Raw genomic sequence first — 16676 nt, forward strand, 5'->3', positions numbered from 1 at the left:
GCAACTCCTTTGTGAATGCCACGTTACACTAAAAAATCTTATGAAACCTATTTATGACGCATCATTCATTCATTCATTCATTTATTCTTCCTTCCTTCCTGAGCCCATATCTTTTGCTTCTTTGTCTCTTCTCTGTTCCTGCAGAAACATCGGAACTGTCTCATCACCATTTGCAGCACAGTTTACTGCTTGTCACCCGAGAGCTTCCCAGTTTGTTTGTTTGGCCTGTTTCTTCTTCTCCTTCAACGGTAAACTGTTATTTCTGTTCTAGTGTTTCTATTCGTAGGTGGGGGTGTGTAGTTGGGCTTAGCCTTGTCAACCTCTGCACATGCTAAAGGTTCCTGTTTTGTTAGGGTGTTGCTACATGTTTTGTTTCGTGGTTTAAAGACAATCTTAGACCAATTTTTTTGGTTCGTTTTAGTTGACATGGATTTTGTGTTAGTTTTACTTCAAATTTGGTAAAGTAGAGAAATTTGGATTGTGGTTTTAGGGGTTGGCAAGTTGATTGGATAAAAAGATATTATAAAAGACTGAGTTTTTATATGCACTATAGAAAAGTTTATGACATTTATGTTATTGGAAGTAAGAAGTTGGGTGTGCAAAGTAGAAAAGAGATGGGAGAGAATAAGCTTGAGGAAGAAAAATCTACTATGCTTGAATAAGATAGTTTTTTTGGTTTATGGACAAGTTAAACTTAATTAACAAATTGTTTGGATTTAAATTTTGTACCATCAATTTTTTTTCAAGCAAACCATTTTGTGGTTCCTTAAATAATAAAAAGTGCATAGTTATAATTATTTATTGTCAATTACACAATATGAGTTGGTGCACTTGTTAAAGCAAATCTTTTTCCATTTTTGTATCTTTTGGAGGAAGTTTATTGATGTTGATAGGGGCAAGGATAAGAGTTGTTATAATATTTTTATCAACTTTGTCACTTGTGTATAAAAATGTTATTACATTTTATCAATTGATGTAAGAAAAAATAGGTAAATTTTTCTATGTATTATAATTAAAATCAATATAAACTTGCAGTATTTACTATAATAAAACAATATTTTTCAAAAAATAATTTGAGGTATTATTGTTCTTATGATTTTTTTTAAAGAAAACAACATGTTTCAATAATATAAATTTTAATTTTAATTCAAAAGTCAAGAAATCATAAGAAAAATGTTTACTTCGAAATATGACAAGATACCCAAACCCAAATCAAGCTTTAAGAAAATCTACAAGCAACACGATAAACAAGATTGAGATAAAAAAAAAATTGACATAAATAAAGATTAATACAATAGTGAAAAGTAATGAGAAGTAAAAATGTAATTTTATATGTAGATTCTTAGAGAAAAAAGAGAATTATGTACATTGCTTTGGTATTATAACCAAGTGCCTACTTACAATAGGAAAATATGACGTGCCCTGTTTGGAAGCTAAAACAAGTTTTAAGAATTTTAGCTTAATATTTTAAAAACGAAATAAGAAAAAGAATGACTTATATTCTTCTATGAAGTTTCTTTTTGTGAGGTTTATTATACCATATCGACTCAATTCATAATCACATATAACTGAATATAATAATATGTACAATTTAGTATAAATATAACAATTATGATTTTCAAAGATGAATACTGAATATTCCCCGTTTGGCATCATTTCAAATAAAAAAAAAAAAAAATGGTTTTATCTAATCTCATCATTAATCATCAATTTGCAATTTATCAACAAAAGTTATCTGGTAAAAATTAAGAAGAAATAAACATGTACATTGTTGGTTAAGCATTTACTTGTGCATTTATTTCATTTGAGCACTCACCAACACATCGAACATTTTTCTCTAGGGTCAACATTGGATTTCAAGACGATGGTCAACTATATCATCTAACATCTTTGCCCACAACCTAGAATATAGAACAACGAATTATATTGAAAAGTTCAAATTCTTTTCATAACAAAATTATAGAATCCACATCAATAGTATGTAACTAAAGTATGGTATTCGACAAACTTGCTATAAATACAAGACATCTCTTGAGGGACCATGATCCTAATCGGATATGAATGCAAGAATCCTGAACAGGTTTCTCTCTTCATTTTGTGTGACGAGATGAGTTCAAGGTCTTCCCTTGATCTAACCCTAAACTGCTGTTTCCATCCTATTGCTGAAGTTTTGCAATGAAAATCGGAGAGATAATAGTTGACAAAGTTAAGAATCCTAATTGATGCAACACTTGCTGAGTTGAGCTTGGCCAGAGTTCTCAGTATTGCAAACAGTTTAACAGTTATTCGTTCTAATGTATTTTGCTCAAATTTTAGGTGTTTTTCTTTTACAGAGTACCCAACTAAGTTTCGATTCATCTATACACCTACTTACTGATACCAAGAAGGAAAAAACAGTGTGATTCGTGTCCATGCATCAGCTCGAATTCTTAAGTGTAGTATTATATCGAGCTAATTACAGCAATTCACACTGTTTCTCGAAACTTCTAAATGTATCATGCAATGCCAACCAGGTTCAAAAGAAATCTCATAAGCACACTTTGATGCTCATAGAAATAGCCACATTACGCTGGATGAGCTACAAAGAGAATCAATTTTACAAGAAACGTTCGTATGTACAAGGTAATGTGGGTTACTTTATAACTTTCAAAAACAAAAAGAAGAAAAAAAGAAAAAAGTAACCGCAGAAAATTTTGCTCTCTGAATCTCTTACCCAGACAGTGGTCTTAGCTTGCCTTTCTAAGAAAATACAAAATTATACATTAAAAAAGTAAGTTTCTGATGTTATTTATTTATGAAGGCGCCAAACCTAGCTCAGTTCTGATAATGGACATTTACAAAAATGATGTGAAGTCTCCCTCTCACCGCTCAATACTCGCAAGTGACCTGTTAATAGCCACCGTATCGGTGGGGTCGGTAGTCCTCGTAATCCTCATAGTAGGGTCGCTCCAGGTGAGGATACGCTACATACGAGTTGGATCGAAGATGAGGAGGGCTGAGGGGACGCCGGTAGGAACGAGCATAAGAGCTGGAGCTGTAAGTCGAATCAACGGGGTAAGACCCATGGTTGTAAGTGCTGTAGGGGTGGTCGGGGATGAAGCTAATGAGCTTTGATCGCCTCTTGACATGTTTCAGCTTCTTTAGAAGCCGATGGTAAGGCACATTGCCGGAGACTGTTACAGTCTGAGTCACAGGGTCGCAATCCACAGACCGAACACCTGTGCACGTAAAGGAAGTGTATGAGACTAGTGCACATCAACTGATTCACAGAATTTCTGATCATCTGGTTGACAGTAATGATAGTAATGACATATAAGTGTATTATGTCAAATGAATACATAATTTTTATCGATCCTTTTCATATCTGGTAATACAATGCAGAGACAAGAATCATAAGCTAAGCAAATGACAAGGATACCCACCATCAATGTCCAGAGCGTCTTTCACCTTGTCAACGTCTCGCCTAGTCTCCATGGGGACTCTGAACTGGACATCCTGTGCATTTCAAAAACATTTGTCGATAAAAAGGAGCGAGGACAATGCTAAACTATGTCGATCAGCGTATTACATTCATTTTACAAATACGAAAGAAATAGACAGATGAACTGAAGGGATGGATGACATACTGGCAGCATTGGCCGACCGATTGAAGAATCGAAAAACGGATGGTGTAACCGAGAGGGAGGATACAGGGGATCAATGGGTCCCCCATAGTACACCTGCCAAACCAATACACGTTAGTCAATTATTACACGCCTTCAGCACAGTGCAGGCCAACAAGCAACAACAGTTACATGATCAGCATAGCTAAACACCGATGGTTTGGTTTGTCTCCTATACGTAATGTTGGCCAGATTTCACAAGACCACCGACGAAAATACAGGAGTTGGATACTGATCTATTTCAGAAACGTGCGATTAGTTATCCTTTCTCCCAGTGTGGCGATTTAGATGTGCAGGACAACCTTCTAACTGATTGTCTGGGATTTTACTAAACTGATTTTCAATGGGAACCTTGCAATTGATTCTTATAGAGTTTGCAATAACCACATGTCACCTTGAACTTTAGTCAAATTCACCATAGAGGCACCCATGCTTGGTAAGAAGATAAATGATCGAAAGCAACGTGGTATTTTTGGCATCTTATTAATCAGAGTATCATGTTTACTAATTAAACATTTACGTAAAGATTTACTGTTTGTTAATTGCTGCCAAAACCAGCCGAGCTTTGGGTCCGACATCGAAACTGCCACCCCATCCTGACCCACATCATCTTAACGGGCGAGGCTATGAAATTGAGTGACAGCTGCGCGTTTGGGGCTATTATCCAAGAGCTAAGTCAAAACCGACGTATAAAGATCACTAAGTAGTTTGAAAGTCGCCTCCCTTACTCTTCAAATAAACCACTACTTTTGAAGCGTGCTACTCTTCGTCATATAACGAATTGTTAACCTCACAAGCTCCCAAGAGCACCTAACTATTTCTTAGAAAACAGCCTCTACTTCACCCAAGTCTCCGCGTAGTACATACCTCATTGTAGGGGCTCGACATCACGGCAAGCTTGCGTTAACCTCTGGACTCTGCTGTAGTTGCCAATTCTGCGGCGTAAGAACACCTATAGAAACACACAAACACACACACACACACATCCCAGGAATTCAGAAGAAGAAGCAGAAAGAGAGGAAAAAACCATCCAAATTAAGAACCGAATCAGTGATTCTTACGCATTATGTATGAGAATTACCAATTGTAAACCATGTGACAACCAATCAACTTCATGAACTAACCTCACTACCACTACCTGCTAAAATTTGCTAAGTACATCAAGTTATGACACTACGAACGCCTAACCAATTCGTTTTGTTAAATTCACTAGTCTAACCTCATGCAAGGCTAAGCCACAACAACCAACAAAACAGTGCTGCATATTATGCAAACTGCATACAGGAGGAGGTGAACCAGCACAAACCCAAAATTAACTTCTGATATATCCAACGACACGGAGACCTCCCGAATCGAGTATGCTCTTCCAGTGCCCAAAAAGCCGACAATTCCACAACGCCACAACGCCAGCAGCAGCAGTCCCCTGCGTTAGAGCCTCGAGACACGATATGACAAATCCCTGAATCGTGTGATCATCGACAAGTTGCACACCCAAGGAGCGCGGACGGCGGGATCTCAGAGAGGCGGAACCCCTGAAACAAGAAATGACAAACTACAGAATCGTGTGAGCATCGGCAGCGGCGCGCGCATTCACAGGACATGGAGAATGGGATATCGCAGGAGGGAGAGGGAGCGTGGGGGGGGGGGCGAAGGTATATAGCGTCGCAGACTTGGCAGAAAGCAGGGCTCGACTGGAACGTGGCGACGAAAGAGCGAGATCCGGAGCGATGGCTGGAGTGTCGTGGCGTGCGCGATGCAGGGCTCTCTAGAAATCCCTGAGCACCGCGGCCCCACCGCGACTGGCTAGAGTGGCGATGCTCGCGAGGCTGGCCATTGTTGTCGCGCATGGCCCCGCGGGTCAAGATAATTCCCTCCCTCTCCCGACGTATTGAAATGCCCGCTCCGACGCAGCCCTAGCCACGCCCCTCGCTACCCCTCGTCGTAGGTAGTGGCTCCCACCCTACCCCCATCTGACACCGCCCTAACCCTAATTCTCCTTCTCGCTCCTTCATTCTTTTATTACTCTCCTATTGCTACCATGTATTATAGATTCTTTGTAGTTTTATCAATTTCTTTTTTTGGGATCATGATAATGTGTTTGGAATGTTGATTAGAAAATCATTGTAGTAGGCAACAATAATGTATTAGTTTTTTTTCTTTACTTTTTTTGTAAATATATATATTTAAGAAAGGTTTGTGTCTTTGTTGTTGATTACAACAACATAAAATGTATGTCCCAAGAGTTTATATCCAAACCAAAAGACTACGTGGATTGTATGGGCCTTTGCTAGTAGAAAGTTGTTTCTCTTAATAACATGTTTTGTTTTTAATGATGTCTAATTTGTTCTTTTGAATCCAAACTTTTATAAACTTCTCAAAATATTGTATCATTTTTTAATTGGAAATTTTTTAAGCATTTTTATTTTTTAAAAACTTTTATTACAAGATATTACCATCATATTCTATAAAACAATGTTATTTTTGAAAGCTTTATTTTGATGTTTGATAAATAAAAATAATAAGAAGTAATAAATAAATATTTTAGTATTGCATGATATTTAAATCACCTAAAAGTATACATCTAGAAATAGGGGCCACAAAAGTTTCACAACTTGGATTTGATGAATCTTTTTATTAAAGATCACTTTTTGTACGATGAAGGTCGGCCAAGGTCTTTAGGTAGGCCAATGGAAGCAAAATTGGCAGAATAAATTGATGACCTTTTCTCAAACTCTTTATGTTGTACAATACTTCTAAAACCAATGAAGGTCAATTTTTATTATTTTGGAAGATATAATGAATATCATTGCCATTAATTTTACGTTCTATTTTAAGTACCAAGGGATTTAATATTATTTCTTTTGTGTCAAATGAACCAAATTGAAGCAATTTTTTGGATTTAACTTATTTAAAATAACTTTTAATTAAGAGAGATTTGGAAGTAAAGGGCCTAATATATATAAGATTCTAAACTAAAAGGATAAAAATTTAGAACAGTTTCTAATCACTCTTGGTATTTCATATTTAGAAAAAAATCTAGAATAGTTTCTAATCACTCCATGAATTATATTCACAATAGAAGATTCCTACACATTAGTTAATTTTAAAAATATATATAATTTTTAAAAGAATTAGAATCTACAAAGCAAGAACAATTTGATAAACAAGTATCTCTAGAATTTATTTACTTATGTATTTATTTCTTCTTATTTTAAAATTAAAATTAGTCAATTATGTTTTGTTTTGTTATACAATTTTTATCAATATTATATTTTTATTTTTTTATAATATTTAATATATTTGAATTTTAAAATATCTACATTGTAAAAATAAAAGATATTTATCTTCAATAGATAGCATCCTATAATTTAAATTAATCCTAAAATAAAAATAGATTGTTAAGCATTAATTTTTATATTTTTAATATTCATAATTTAATTCTTTGATATATTTTTTTAATAACTTAGAATTATTTTTCATACAAATAATTTTTTTATAAATAAAGACATAGATTAAGTCACACCATATATGTATATATTCTATTTTCTTAATTTTTTAATAAATTATATATAAATTAATCTAAATTTAGATATTATTAGTATGTCAAATTAATTGGTTATAATTTTTTAAAGAATCTACTTAACTAATAGTGTTGCAAGGATAAATTTGGTTTCGAAACAAAATCAAGACCAAGTCTTTGAATATATTGGCTAGGAATGTGCTACAATCTTTAAGTATAAGTATTAGTTTTTTATTCCTTGCTTATTAAAAATTCTTTCTATAATGTTAGATGATTTGTATTATTTTTAGAAAGCCATTTCATACCATTATAAAGTAGATAGCATAAACAATGATGTAATTTATAATGAATAGTTTTTATACTAAGTATAAGCAAATAGGGCACCAAAATTTAAATTTTATTATTTTTAATAAAGAATTTATATATAAGTGAAAAGATTAAAGTGATTCTATATATATATATATATATATATATATATATTACAATTTTTTCTAAAACTTTCCAACTTTTGATTATTTTTGTTTGTCCATGAAAATTTTAAGGCATAAAAGTACTATGTTGCACCAAATTTATATTAATTGATATCAAGGTATAGAAGTAGATTGAAGACAAAGATAGTATTTAGAACTAAGTCCATATTGTATTCTTTGCTTTTTTAAAAGATAATTCAGTATTTTAATTATTAATTATTTATAAGTTGGTTACACATATTATATAGTGAAATATTTATGATTTTGTTGTACCATATTGTATTATATAATTTGAAGTTTTATCTACAATATATATAATATGTCTATACATATGGGCAACTATGTGTTTTTATTTTGTAGATAGAAATTCTTATGAATTTTTTTTGTATATATTGATTATTATTTTGGTCTTTGTAATTATAAATCCTAAAATATTAATAAAATTTTAACTAATTCCAATTATTTTTTGACATTTAAGATACAATTTTTTATAATATTTAACCATAAAACTTAATAAAATTGAGCTTTAAGCATAATAAGTCATGGTCAAAGGATTTGTTTTGATAAATAACTATATGAATAAGAAATGTGTTGTGTAAAAAACATCTTAAAATTATATAAATATCATATTCTTTTAGTAAATTAAGTTACTTTGATGAATCAAATTTAATTTTTTTTTAATATTTAAAAAATAATATAAATGATTCTCCATAAGATAATTGGTTTAAAATTTTTAAGTACTAATTCAATTCTTATATTTAAGATTAAGGTAATTAGGCTTATGACAATGGTTTTAAAAAAATCTCTCTACACTATAGAATTTATTACAAACATTACACAATAATAGTAAATAATATACTAAAAAATCTCAAAGAATTTAATTACAGCATTGTTTATAATTGGAACCTTATTATTTTTTTAGAAATTTTAGATTTTTAATGAAAATATCAAAGAATGAAATTTTATCAAATAAGTTTTTTATTTAATTTAATTTTTAAGATAAATTTAGCTTTTATTGAATCTCCACAAAACAAAATAGATATTTAAAATCTATTAGTAATAATATCTTCTATTAAGAAAATTTGTAAATTTTGAGTAAAATTTTAGATATCTTTGAGTAAAATAAATAGTATGTAAAACTTATGGCATGTTAGAGGTTTATAAGATATATTTAAGTATACTATTAGATTTGATAAAAGATTATTTAAGAATATATATATATATATATATATATATATATTAATTCTATATATTAAGTGGTAGATAGAATAAATATTTCTTATTTTTTAAATGATAAAAAATTATAATACAAAAAATCTATGATATATTATTAAATTTATATTTTAAAGATCTTTTATATGGATATATCTAAATTGATATTTTTAAATTTTTATTTTATTTTATTAATTGATAAAAAAATATGCCATTTCTAAAGTACTTTTTTTAGTTTATTTCATCTTCCAATATTATAGAATGTATAACTTTATAGAAAATCAATGAAAAATTTAGATTACTTAATATAAAATCTAAAATCAATTGTTATAACTTGATATAATGGTTGGATTCTTATCAAAGTTGTTTCTAAAAAGGTTTTTTTAATCATAGACAAGGATATTAGAGAAGATTTATAAAGGTGATGGATTTGTGCAAGACTAACTAAAAGCCACAAAGTTAATTTTGGTCCTATATATAGGTAGAAGACTAGGATTAGATAAATTCTGAATATGCCAAGTGAACAAGTATTTACATTAAGGTAGGTTTTTAGTATGATGTTATTAAACAATTTTAAGATATTAATTATAGAGACAAAAACGTGTATCTTTCTAAGCAGATTGGTTAGTTGTGGTGCAAAAAAATCTACTCACTATTCAAATGTTAAATACTTGTTCACTTGGCAGATTAATTATAGCTTAATTATATTTTAAAATATCTATAAATTTCATCTAATATGTCTTATATACTTATGGATTATTGTAAATAAAAAGTGGAAGTTAATTAATATATTTATTTTATTTATATATAAATTTAGTTACCTCTTTAAAAGAGTATAACCACTCTAATGATTAATGCATACATGCATACACTTATTAGACTATAACCACTCTAATGTTATTAATTGCATTGCTTTCGAACATATACACATTAGAGTAAACGTTTATTAATTAAACTATTGAAAGTTCGAATCATCTATAGCTCTAAAAATCATTCCGCTTTACTCCATGCTTCGATCAAAGTTTTTTTTTTTTTTTTTTTTTTTTTTTAATAATACATAGTCTTCTCTTTAATGACTTCTCTTTAAAAGTCTTTAATTGAGCAAATCAAAGCAATTAGATTCTGCTAAAATGCTCATATTCACAAATATTACAGTCATTGAACCCATATTGGAAAGCCATCTGAAATCAAACAAATGTCTAATACTTCGAAAACAAAGCATATTTTGAAAACATGGTGTCTGTTTGAAAGACGAGAGCAGGTGTGAAGTAGCATACGAATATTTAATACTCAAATCTAGAGCTAATAGATCATTCACGTCTGATTTCATCTCATTTCTTACAGCTTGTTTTCAATGAGATGAATTTCATAAAAGATGAGGTTCCAATGTATGAAACTGGACCTGCAACTAATCATTCGGAAAGGTGTCGGTGCAATCAATGTAATTGTGCATGATCTGGAATCACAAGATGAGTGTGATTGAGGCTCCAGTTGAAGGAAAGTTCTGTATTACAATCTTAATGACAGTTCATGGTCAAGCAGAGCAGACAATTCATACACAATGGTTCACGAAAATGGTACTCGAGTTTTGGATTAAATTCCAGGCCATCGATGAGCATTCACAAAAAGCTCTTGAACAAAACTTTACACAATTGGCATTCTTGGTACGATCCTAATCGATTCGGACTGGAATGCTCTCACAAAGCTGCAGCAGCTCTCAAAAGAGTGAAAAAAAACATATGAGGCCGCCCATGCCATCGCGTACTGGCAAAACCAAGACAGTTACTCTTAAAACGCAGCAGAATGTACAGCTCATGAGACTGACAGTGTACAGAGAGGTTGTGATCAGGAAACGATTTAAACAAGTCACTGGAAGAGTAGTTTGGAAAATCCTAGCAAGGTTTTCTTTTACCATCTGGAGAGGCGTTGTAATAACCTAGGTTATGATTTTTCTTAGTGGTGCGGCCACACTTCCGACTCGATGTGCTTGAAGTAGCGAGGATTAGTGATCACACGGCTGTCGATGTCGTCGTACATTGGCCGTGGGGCGTAATGGACTCTCTGCGCGATCGAAGGCGTGTGGCGGTTGTATGAGGTCTGGTAGACCGGAGCGGGTCGATGATGGTACCTGTACGGCATCGGCGCTTGATATGACGAAGTTCGGTACTCACTTCGGGAATTCTTCATGGACGATGGGTACTTCGCAGATGAATCGTGCGACAGTGGCTGTGAGTTCTTCTTCACCTTCCTCACCTTCTTCAGCGCTCTCAAGGGATCCACAAAGCCCGTCACTGTGACGAGCTGCGTGCTTGGATTCACCAACACCCTTTGCACTCCTTCAAGACTCACCAAGCTCTCCCGCACTTTCTCCTCGCATTTAGTACAGCACATGGGCACTAGCAGTTCTACTACGCGAGGGCGACGCCCATAATACGCACGGCCAGATTCACTCATGACCACGTAAGAAGGCTGGTTGGAAGAATAGAAGAAATCGTTCATTTCCATGATGGATCACTTCAAGTGAAGCACTCTGTAACTGAAGGTGGAGAATGAACAGGCAATGAACCAACGGTGACTGTCTCCAAGGCGATGGCCTTAGGATTCCGGCGAAACAAAGGCTGGACTCGGATAGTGTGTAAGTGAGGGCGCAGATTTGACGATGACAGTTTCACCAGGACAGGAATGTTTATAAATGTTTCCCTTGGAGGATCGAACGCGGAGGGACGCGCTTGACGAAAATAGTATTTAAATGCCTGTGGCGGTGTTCAAAAGGTAAGGACTACTTTCGGTCCCGTTTGTTTGTGGGAGCCCGTGCAGGGACGGCAGCAGATGAATATCCAAAATCCTCAAAAGAGGTAACCCCTTTTGTCGTAAACTCATTACATGCACTACTGGGTGGGTTCTATTATTATATTTCAGATTCATCGTAGCAGATCATTTTTTTCTCACCACCAACTTGAATACTAACTTGCCGATTACTCTAACGCTGCTGAGCACCCATTCAGCTCCTTTAGCAACGCAACATTGAACTTTCAATTTTGCTCGTCGACAACATGTAAACCTCCACTAGTTCCATAGAGTTAGATTTTATCACTACACAACTCGCAAAAAGTGCTAAAGATGGTTTCATTCCAGGAGGAACTATTTCATGAGAAAGCACCACATATGACTGGAGCACAGTATTGAGAATGGACTGTTCAGGTTTATCAATGTACCAAATTCCGACAGGCACAATCAAGGTTTGGTGTTAGGAATTCATGTCATCTCTCGACCCAACAATGAACTATTCAATATTCAAGGATTTTTTATTTTATTTTATTTTTTTCCCCTCAATTTTTTCTAATATTTTTGTGTTTTCACACAAAAGGTGCCGGCTTCTAACACTACAAACCCAAAAAACAATTGGCCAGAAAAACTGCAGTAATTCATCAACAAGCATCAACCACGGCATGTCGATTATTCAATAATATACGGGTACGACCACCGAGACGAGGGACTGAAATATCAGGCATCCTCTAAGTCGTTCTTCACACCACGGAACTAGCTGGGATGTGGGGCCGCTCCAAAGCCACAGATGTCAAATAATGCAGATGTATACGTTTCCCTTCCTGTGAGTGGGGCCCTTAAACTGCACCAGATATTACACCCTCAAAGCTTTCCGTGGTGTATATTCGCCACCTACATGACAAGGATAGCACCCGATGCTGTGGGCAAGTACAAGGTGGCTGTAGTTCCAAGAATTCTACCGACGTTGTAATCAGTTGTTAACACCGGATCAGGTCTAGGGAGAGAGCGTGGCGCAACCACACACGCTGGTGCCAAAAGCTTCGTGCTTGCGTGTCATGCCTTAGGACGTTATTGACTGCAAAACCATAGATCCGAATCGATGTTTTGTTTCCGGATTGCTTGGACCTGATGCCCTCATGGACCTCACGGTGGGCAGATCCACTTACAAACTCCCACAACTTCGAGTTGTTTATTTATTCAGGTGTTGTTGTTGTCGTGGTGGTTGGGATGAATGATGCCTTGTTGATTGATTGCTCCTTTGCTTGGACTGAACGCGTTCTCGTTTCTTTCTTCGTGGTGCACTTTGTGAGCTATGTTTGCTCTTAGAGTTGTAGCTTGTTGCACCAGAAACTATGTGTTGAAACTGATTTGCTTATTCAATTCGGAGCTTCAAATGAGCCAAATTGAAGAGAATGAGAGTGTGGGTAGTTGTCGGAGAAATTAGAGACCAATGATAGAAAGTTAACAGTGCATCTAATGGAGAATGTAACCTTATTAGGAGAATAGCTAGGAACGCAAATTAATTTCATTTATGCTAGGGTTGTTACATGTTCATTAAGATGACAAAAACATATTAACCAACTAGTTTAACTTTATTGGTTATTTTATTTTTAAAAACATGTTCTCTTTTCTTTGCTTGGCACTTTCAAATAGTAATTTTGATATATTATTGTTTTCAATGATTTTGGAAGTTTGTAGAAATCTTTTGATGAACCAAGAATATTAAACATATAATACTAATCATTTACTGTCCATTTATAACAAAATTAGTTAATTAGATGTAATAATTAGATATAATACTATTAGTATTTGGTAAATAAACACAATTCTAAAGAGGATTCAAAAAATTGTATGTACATTCTTGGAACTTACCTTTAATTTTTTTCTTCTAATAATTGCAATTTTGTTTTTTAACATTGTAGTTGATCATACTATGGGAGAAATGGTTGTAGAATAAAATAAAAAAAACCAGATATGATTTAACAAGGATGAGTAGATATATTTTAATTTTTAAATCCTATTATTATCCTATACTAATTATAAGAAGAATAAGCTAAAAAAATGGATAGTAGTAAGGCCAATGTTCTATAGATTGTATAGTGCTTTTGAGATATTTTTCATTTATCAATATTTGTTTTATAAAAAAAATAAGATCACTTCAAAAAATCACACTTCCTTGCATAAGATTTTTTGCAAGCAAGATTTTTTTTTTATTATTTATTTATAATACGAATTATATTATAATTATATATAGAAGTTTTTTATTATGGTATTTTTGAAAAATTATACATTTTAAAGTTTCTTTAACACCATTTTTCTAATTTGTTATCCACTATTGAACTGGTTTGATACCAATAGTATCTCAGCCAAAGTACAACAAGAAGTCAAAACATAAATTGTAGAAAGTCTCCAGCCAAAAGATCGATATACCAATAATTTGCTAAATTTTAAAAACTCGGTGAATTACAATACACATCTAATATTGTAATAATATATCACCCTTAGCTAAATTGACTATTAATCTTGTCACTTTACAACACTATAAGAAATATTAAATCCTATAAAAAGAAATAAAACAATAAGTATAGTTTTTTATGAATTTTTTAACCTTCTTTTTATTACAACCACCAACCGTAGTATACAAAATACTACTTTGAGAATTTAAATGGTTTAATCTTTTAAAAACAGTACATAATACATCTATTTGATATACTATTCAAGCTATTCAATATTATATTACAAATCCACAATCTTGAATAAGAAATTCTATTAGTATAATTATTTTAAATAATAATCATATATATATATATTAAAAAAAATTGTTGCTGAAATCACATCTTCATATTGCACAGTTTTATGATTTCTAAACTATATATTTGTTTAAGCATGATTAAGTTTTTTTTTTTTTTTTTTTTTTTTTTTTTGTTGTTGTTGTACCCTACACCTACTCAATATTAAATCAGACAAACTAATTTGGTCATGAGTGATGTGTCACTGCATGTAATTGGTTACCAATGATTCCTTTAAAGGAACATATGAACACATATGGCAGAGTTTCGGCGTTAAAAAAATAAAAAAATAAAAAACAATTTCAAGGTTTGTATTAATCTTCTACTAACTAAAACTCATTTTTCTTTTCATGTGAATAAGTTTCAGCCGCCATCTGCTCAGCTGGTTCAATAACAGGCCTCCTACAATTTCATGCTGATCTTCATCTCAATAATCAATCATTATCTTCAATATCATATAACGTTACATGGCTGTAGATAAGTTTTAGTCGCCATCTGCTCAGCGAATCGAACCTCCACATCAGTAAACTTGACTTGAAGTGTTACTTACTGCGAGATTATCTGAAAACAATCGATTACCGATCCTTTTGTAACGATTCAAAAACGGATCGAACATCTGCCAATGTTTTGTGCTGACCCGGCTTGTCAAGTTGGATTCATTTTCACAAAATGTTACACTCCTGGCAATTCATCGTCGACGGAGTTGAGAATTTCTTGAACCATAGTTTTTACCACGTGAATCTCGGTCAAGCCTCCAACCAAGACCTGCCACATATCGCATCCTCTGCAAACTTATGTCCACATGGAAAACTAGCTTCAGTGTGGTGGAGCCAGCGCCCACAATTGCAATAATGAGAACCAATCGACAAACAACACCTGTTCGTGAGTAGGAAAAGGTGACAAATAAAAACCTACAACTTCGCAAGTTCAACGGAAAATGCCAGGATATATATGCGTGCGTCGAAGTTCGATCCCAAGCAGTCTCATCCTGATTCCTGTTCTACATTTCTGTACGCCTCAGTCCACACGACTACTTGCCCTCATCGAAACTGATCAGGTTTGCGATCCAGTTTGTTTCGAGGGATTATCGGGTTAGAATTTCGAATCAAAGCTGAATCGTAGTCACAGAAATGGCGAGCTTTCTCTATGGCAGCAGCGACCCCACGTACTATGTCGATCGATCTCGCTACACTCCCTACAATCCCGAGACTGGCTACGGGTTCGGCCAGTCTCGAGTAATTGAGCTTCTAGTTCCAATGTGTTGCCTCAAGTGTGAGGAGAAGATTTATGAGGAGATGATGGAGCTCAGAGGAATTCAGGGGGTCATGGTGGACCGGCAGGCGCAGCGCGTGGTCGTGCACGGGTTTGTGGATCCCTTGAAAGCACTGAAGAGAGCGAAAAAGGTGAAGAAAGACTCCCAATTGTGGAGAGGGGCACCGTATGGAGAGCACAACGTGTTCTCATCTTCAAAGTATCGGCGCAGTGCATATCGATCACCTTCGATTTACCGATCTTCCTCATTCGAGTACCGACCATCAGCATATCGCGCGTCATCGTCTGCTTATGGGCGGCCTTCGGTGTACAGATCCTCCTTGTATCGATACTCGCCTGCTTATGGTCCAGCTTCGTCTGTGCGCCAGTCATGGTCAGTATACGATGACATGTACAGTCCAGGTTATTTGCACAACGTGGAATATGGGTACCACTAGCATCCAGAGGTTTCATGTTCAATGACATGAAAGCGCCCCCTTGTATAAAGACACAATGTTATCGGAGAGTGTATTAACTACAATCCTGCCTGTAGAAATCATGTGCCCTTTCTTCGTTCGACCATGGTTTTTGAGGCGGGCGAGTTATAGAAGGCCCGTCTTTTACTGCTTTTTAATGAGGAGACGTCGAACTAAGCTACATGTGTGCACATGTACATGTTGATTTGAGTTGGAGACTTCTTGTAAGCTCAGCGAATTTTGAAATTGAAATGCGGTTCTTGACAAGAAAAATATATTTCAATGGCCTGGTGATAGATTTCTGAGTGTGTTGGTGTTGCCAATGTATACATATATGATGACTTGCTGTGAATGTCGTGCACGGATCTATTTTCTATGGAGTGCATTACGTGGAATTTTTAGCTTGCTGATCTGGAGAGCATCGAAGGGATAGTAAGGTAAACTGTGGCATAACTGACTCACTTTCCTTCCGAGTAATAAAAACTTGCAAAATTTCTATCGCACCTGCG

The 16676-nt window shown here is 34.2% G+C and overlaps 3 protein-coding genes across 3 annotated transcripts; 1 reads left to right on the plus strand and 2 right to left on the minus strand.

Annotated features, from left to right (window-relative positions):
- Positions 1–2574: 2574 nt before the first annotated feature.
- On the minus strand, positions 2575–5278 carry LOC112277556 (uncharacterized). The gene is made up of 5 exons (XM_024510029.3): positions 4969–5278; positions 4530–4614; positions 3627–3719; positions 3423–3495; positions 2575–3218 (listed from the first exon to the last, which is right to left on the minus strand). Exons 2-5 carry the CDS (start codon positions 4548–4550, stop codon positions 2890–2892), a joined length of 516 nt encoding a protein of 171 aa, XP_024365797.1. The 5' UTR covers positions 4551–4614; positions 4969–5278; the 3' UTR covers positions 2575–2889.
- Positions 5279–10429: 5151 nt separating this feature from the next.
- Positions 10430–12839, minus strand: LOC112277554 (uncharacterized). The gene has a single exon (XM_024510028.3). It carries the CDS (start codon positions 11367–11369, stop codon positions 10818–10820), a length of 552 nt encoding a protein of 183 aa, XP_024365796.1. The 5' UTR covers positions 11370–12839; the 3' UTR covers positions 10430–10817.
- A 2540-nt stretch (positions 12840–15379) lies between these two features.
- LOC112277512 (heavy metal-associated isoprenylated plant protein 29) lies at positions 15380–16440 on the plus strand. Its single transcript, XM_024509944.2, has one exon. The coding sequence runs from the start codon at positions 15571–15573 to the stop codon at positions 16147–16149; it is 579 nt and encodes a 192-aa protein (XP_024365712.1). The 5' UTR covers positions 15380–15570; the 3' UTR covers positions 16150–16440.
- Positions 16441–16676: the final 236 nt, after the last annotated feature.

This window comes from Physcomitrium patens, chromosome 25 (genome assembly GCF_059467195.1).
Source record: "Physcomitrium patens ecotype Gransden chromosome 25, ASM5946719v1, whole genome shotgun sequence".
In the NCBI taxonomy this organism is placed as follows: domain Eukaryota; kingdom Viridiplantae; phylum Streptophyta; class Bryopsida; order Funariales; family Funariaceae; genus Physcomitrium; species Physcomitrium patens.

What these genes read in the sequence shown, in the direction of transcription:
- LOC112277556 (XM_024510029.3), bottom strand. Translation starts at nt 4,550, where the DNA reads ATGTCGAGCCCCTACAATGAG. An exon ending in TCGGTCGGCCAATGCTGCCA is followed by an intron (nt 3,496 to 3,626) that starts GTATGTCATCCA and finishes TGAAATGCACAG; the next exon opens with GATGTCCAGTTCAGAGTCCC. An exon ending in AGACGCTCTGGACATTGATG is followed by an intron (nt 3,219 to 3,422) that starts GTGGGTATCCTT and finishes TTACGTGCACAG; the next exon opens with GTGTTCGGTCTGTGGATTGC.
- LOC112277512 (XM_024509944.2), top strand. Translation starts at nt 15,571, where the DNA reads ATGGCGAGCTTTCTCTATGGCAGCAGCGACCCCACGTACTATGTCGAT.
- LOC112277554 (XM_024510028.3), bottom strand. Translation starts at nt 11,369, where the DNA reads ATGGAAATGAACGATTTCTTCTATTCTTCCAACCAGCCTTCTTACGTG.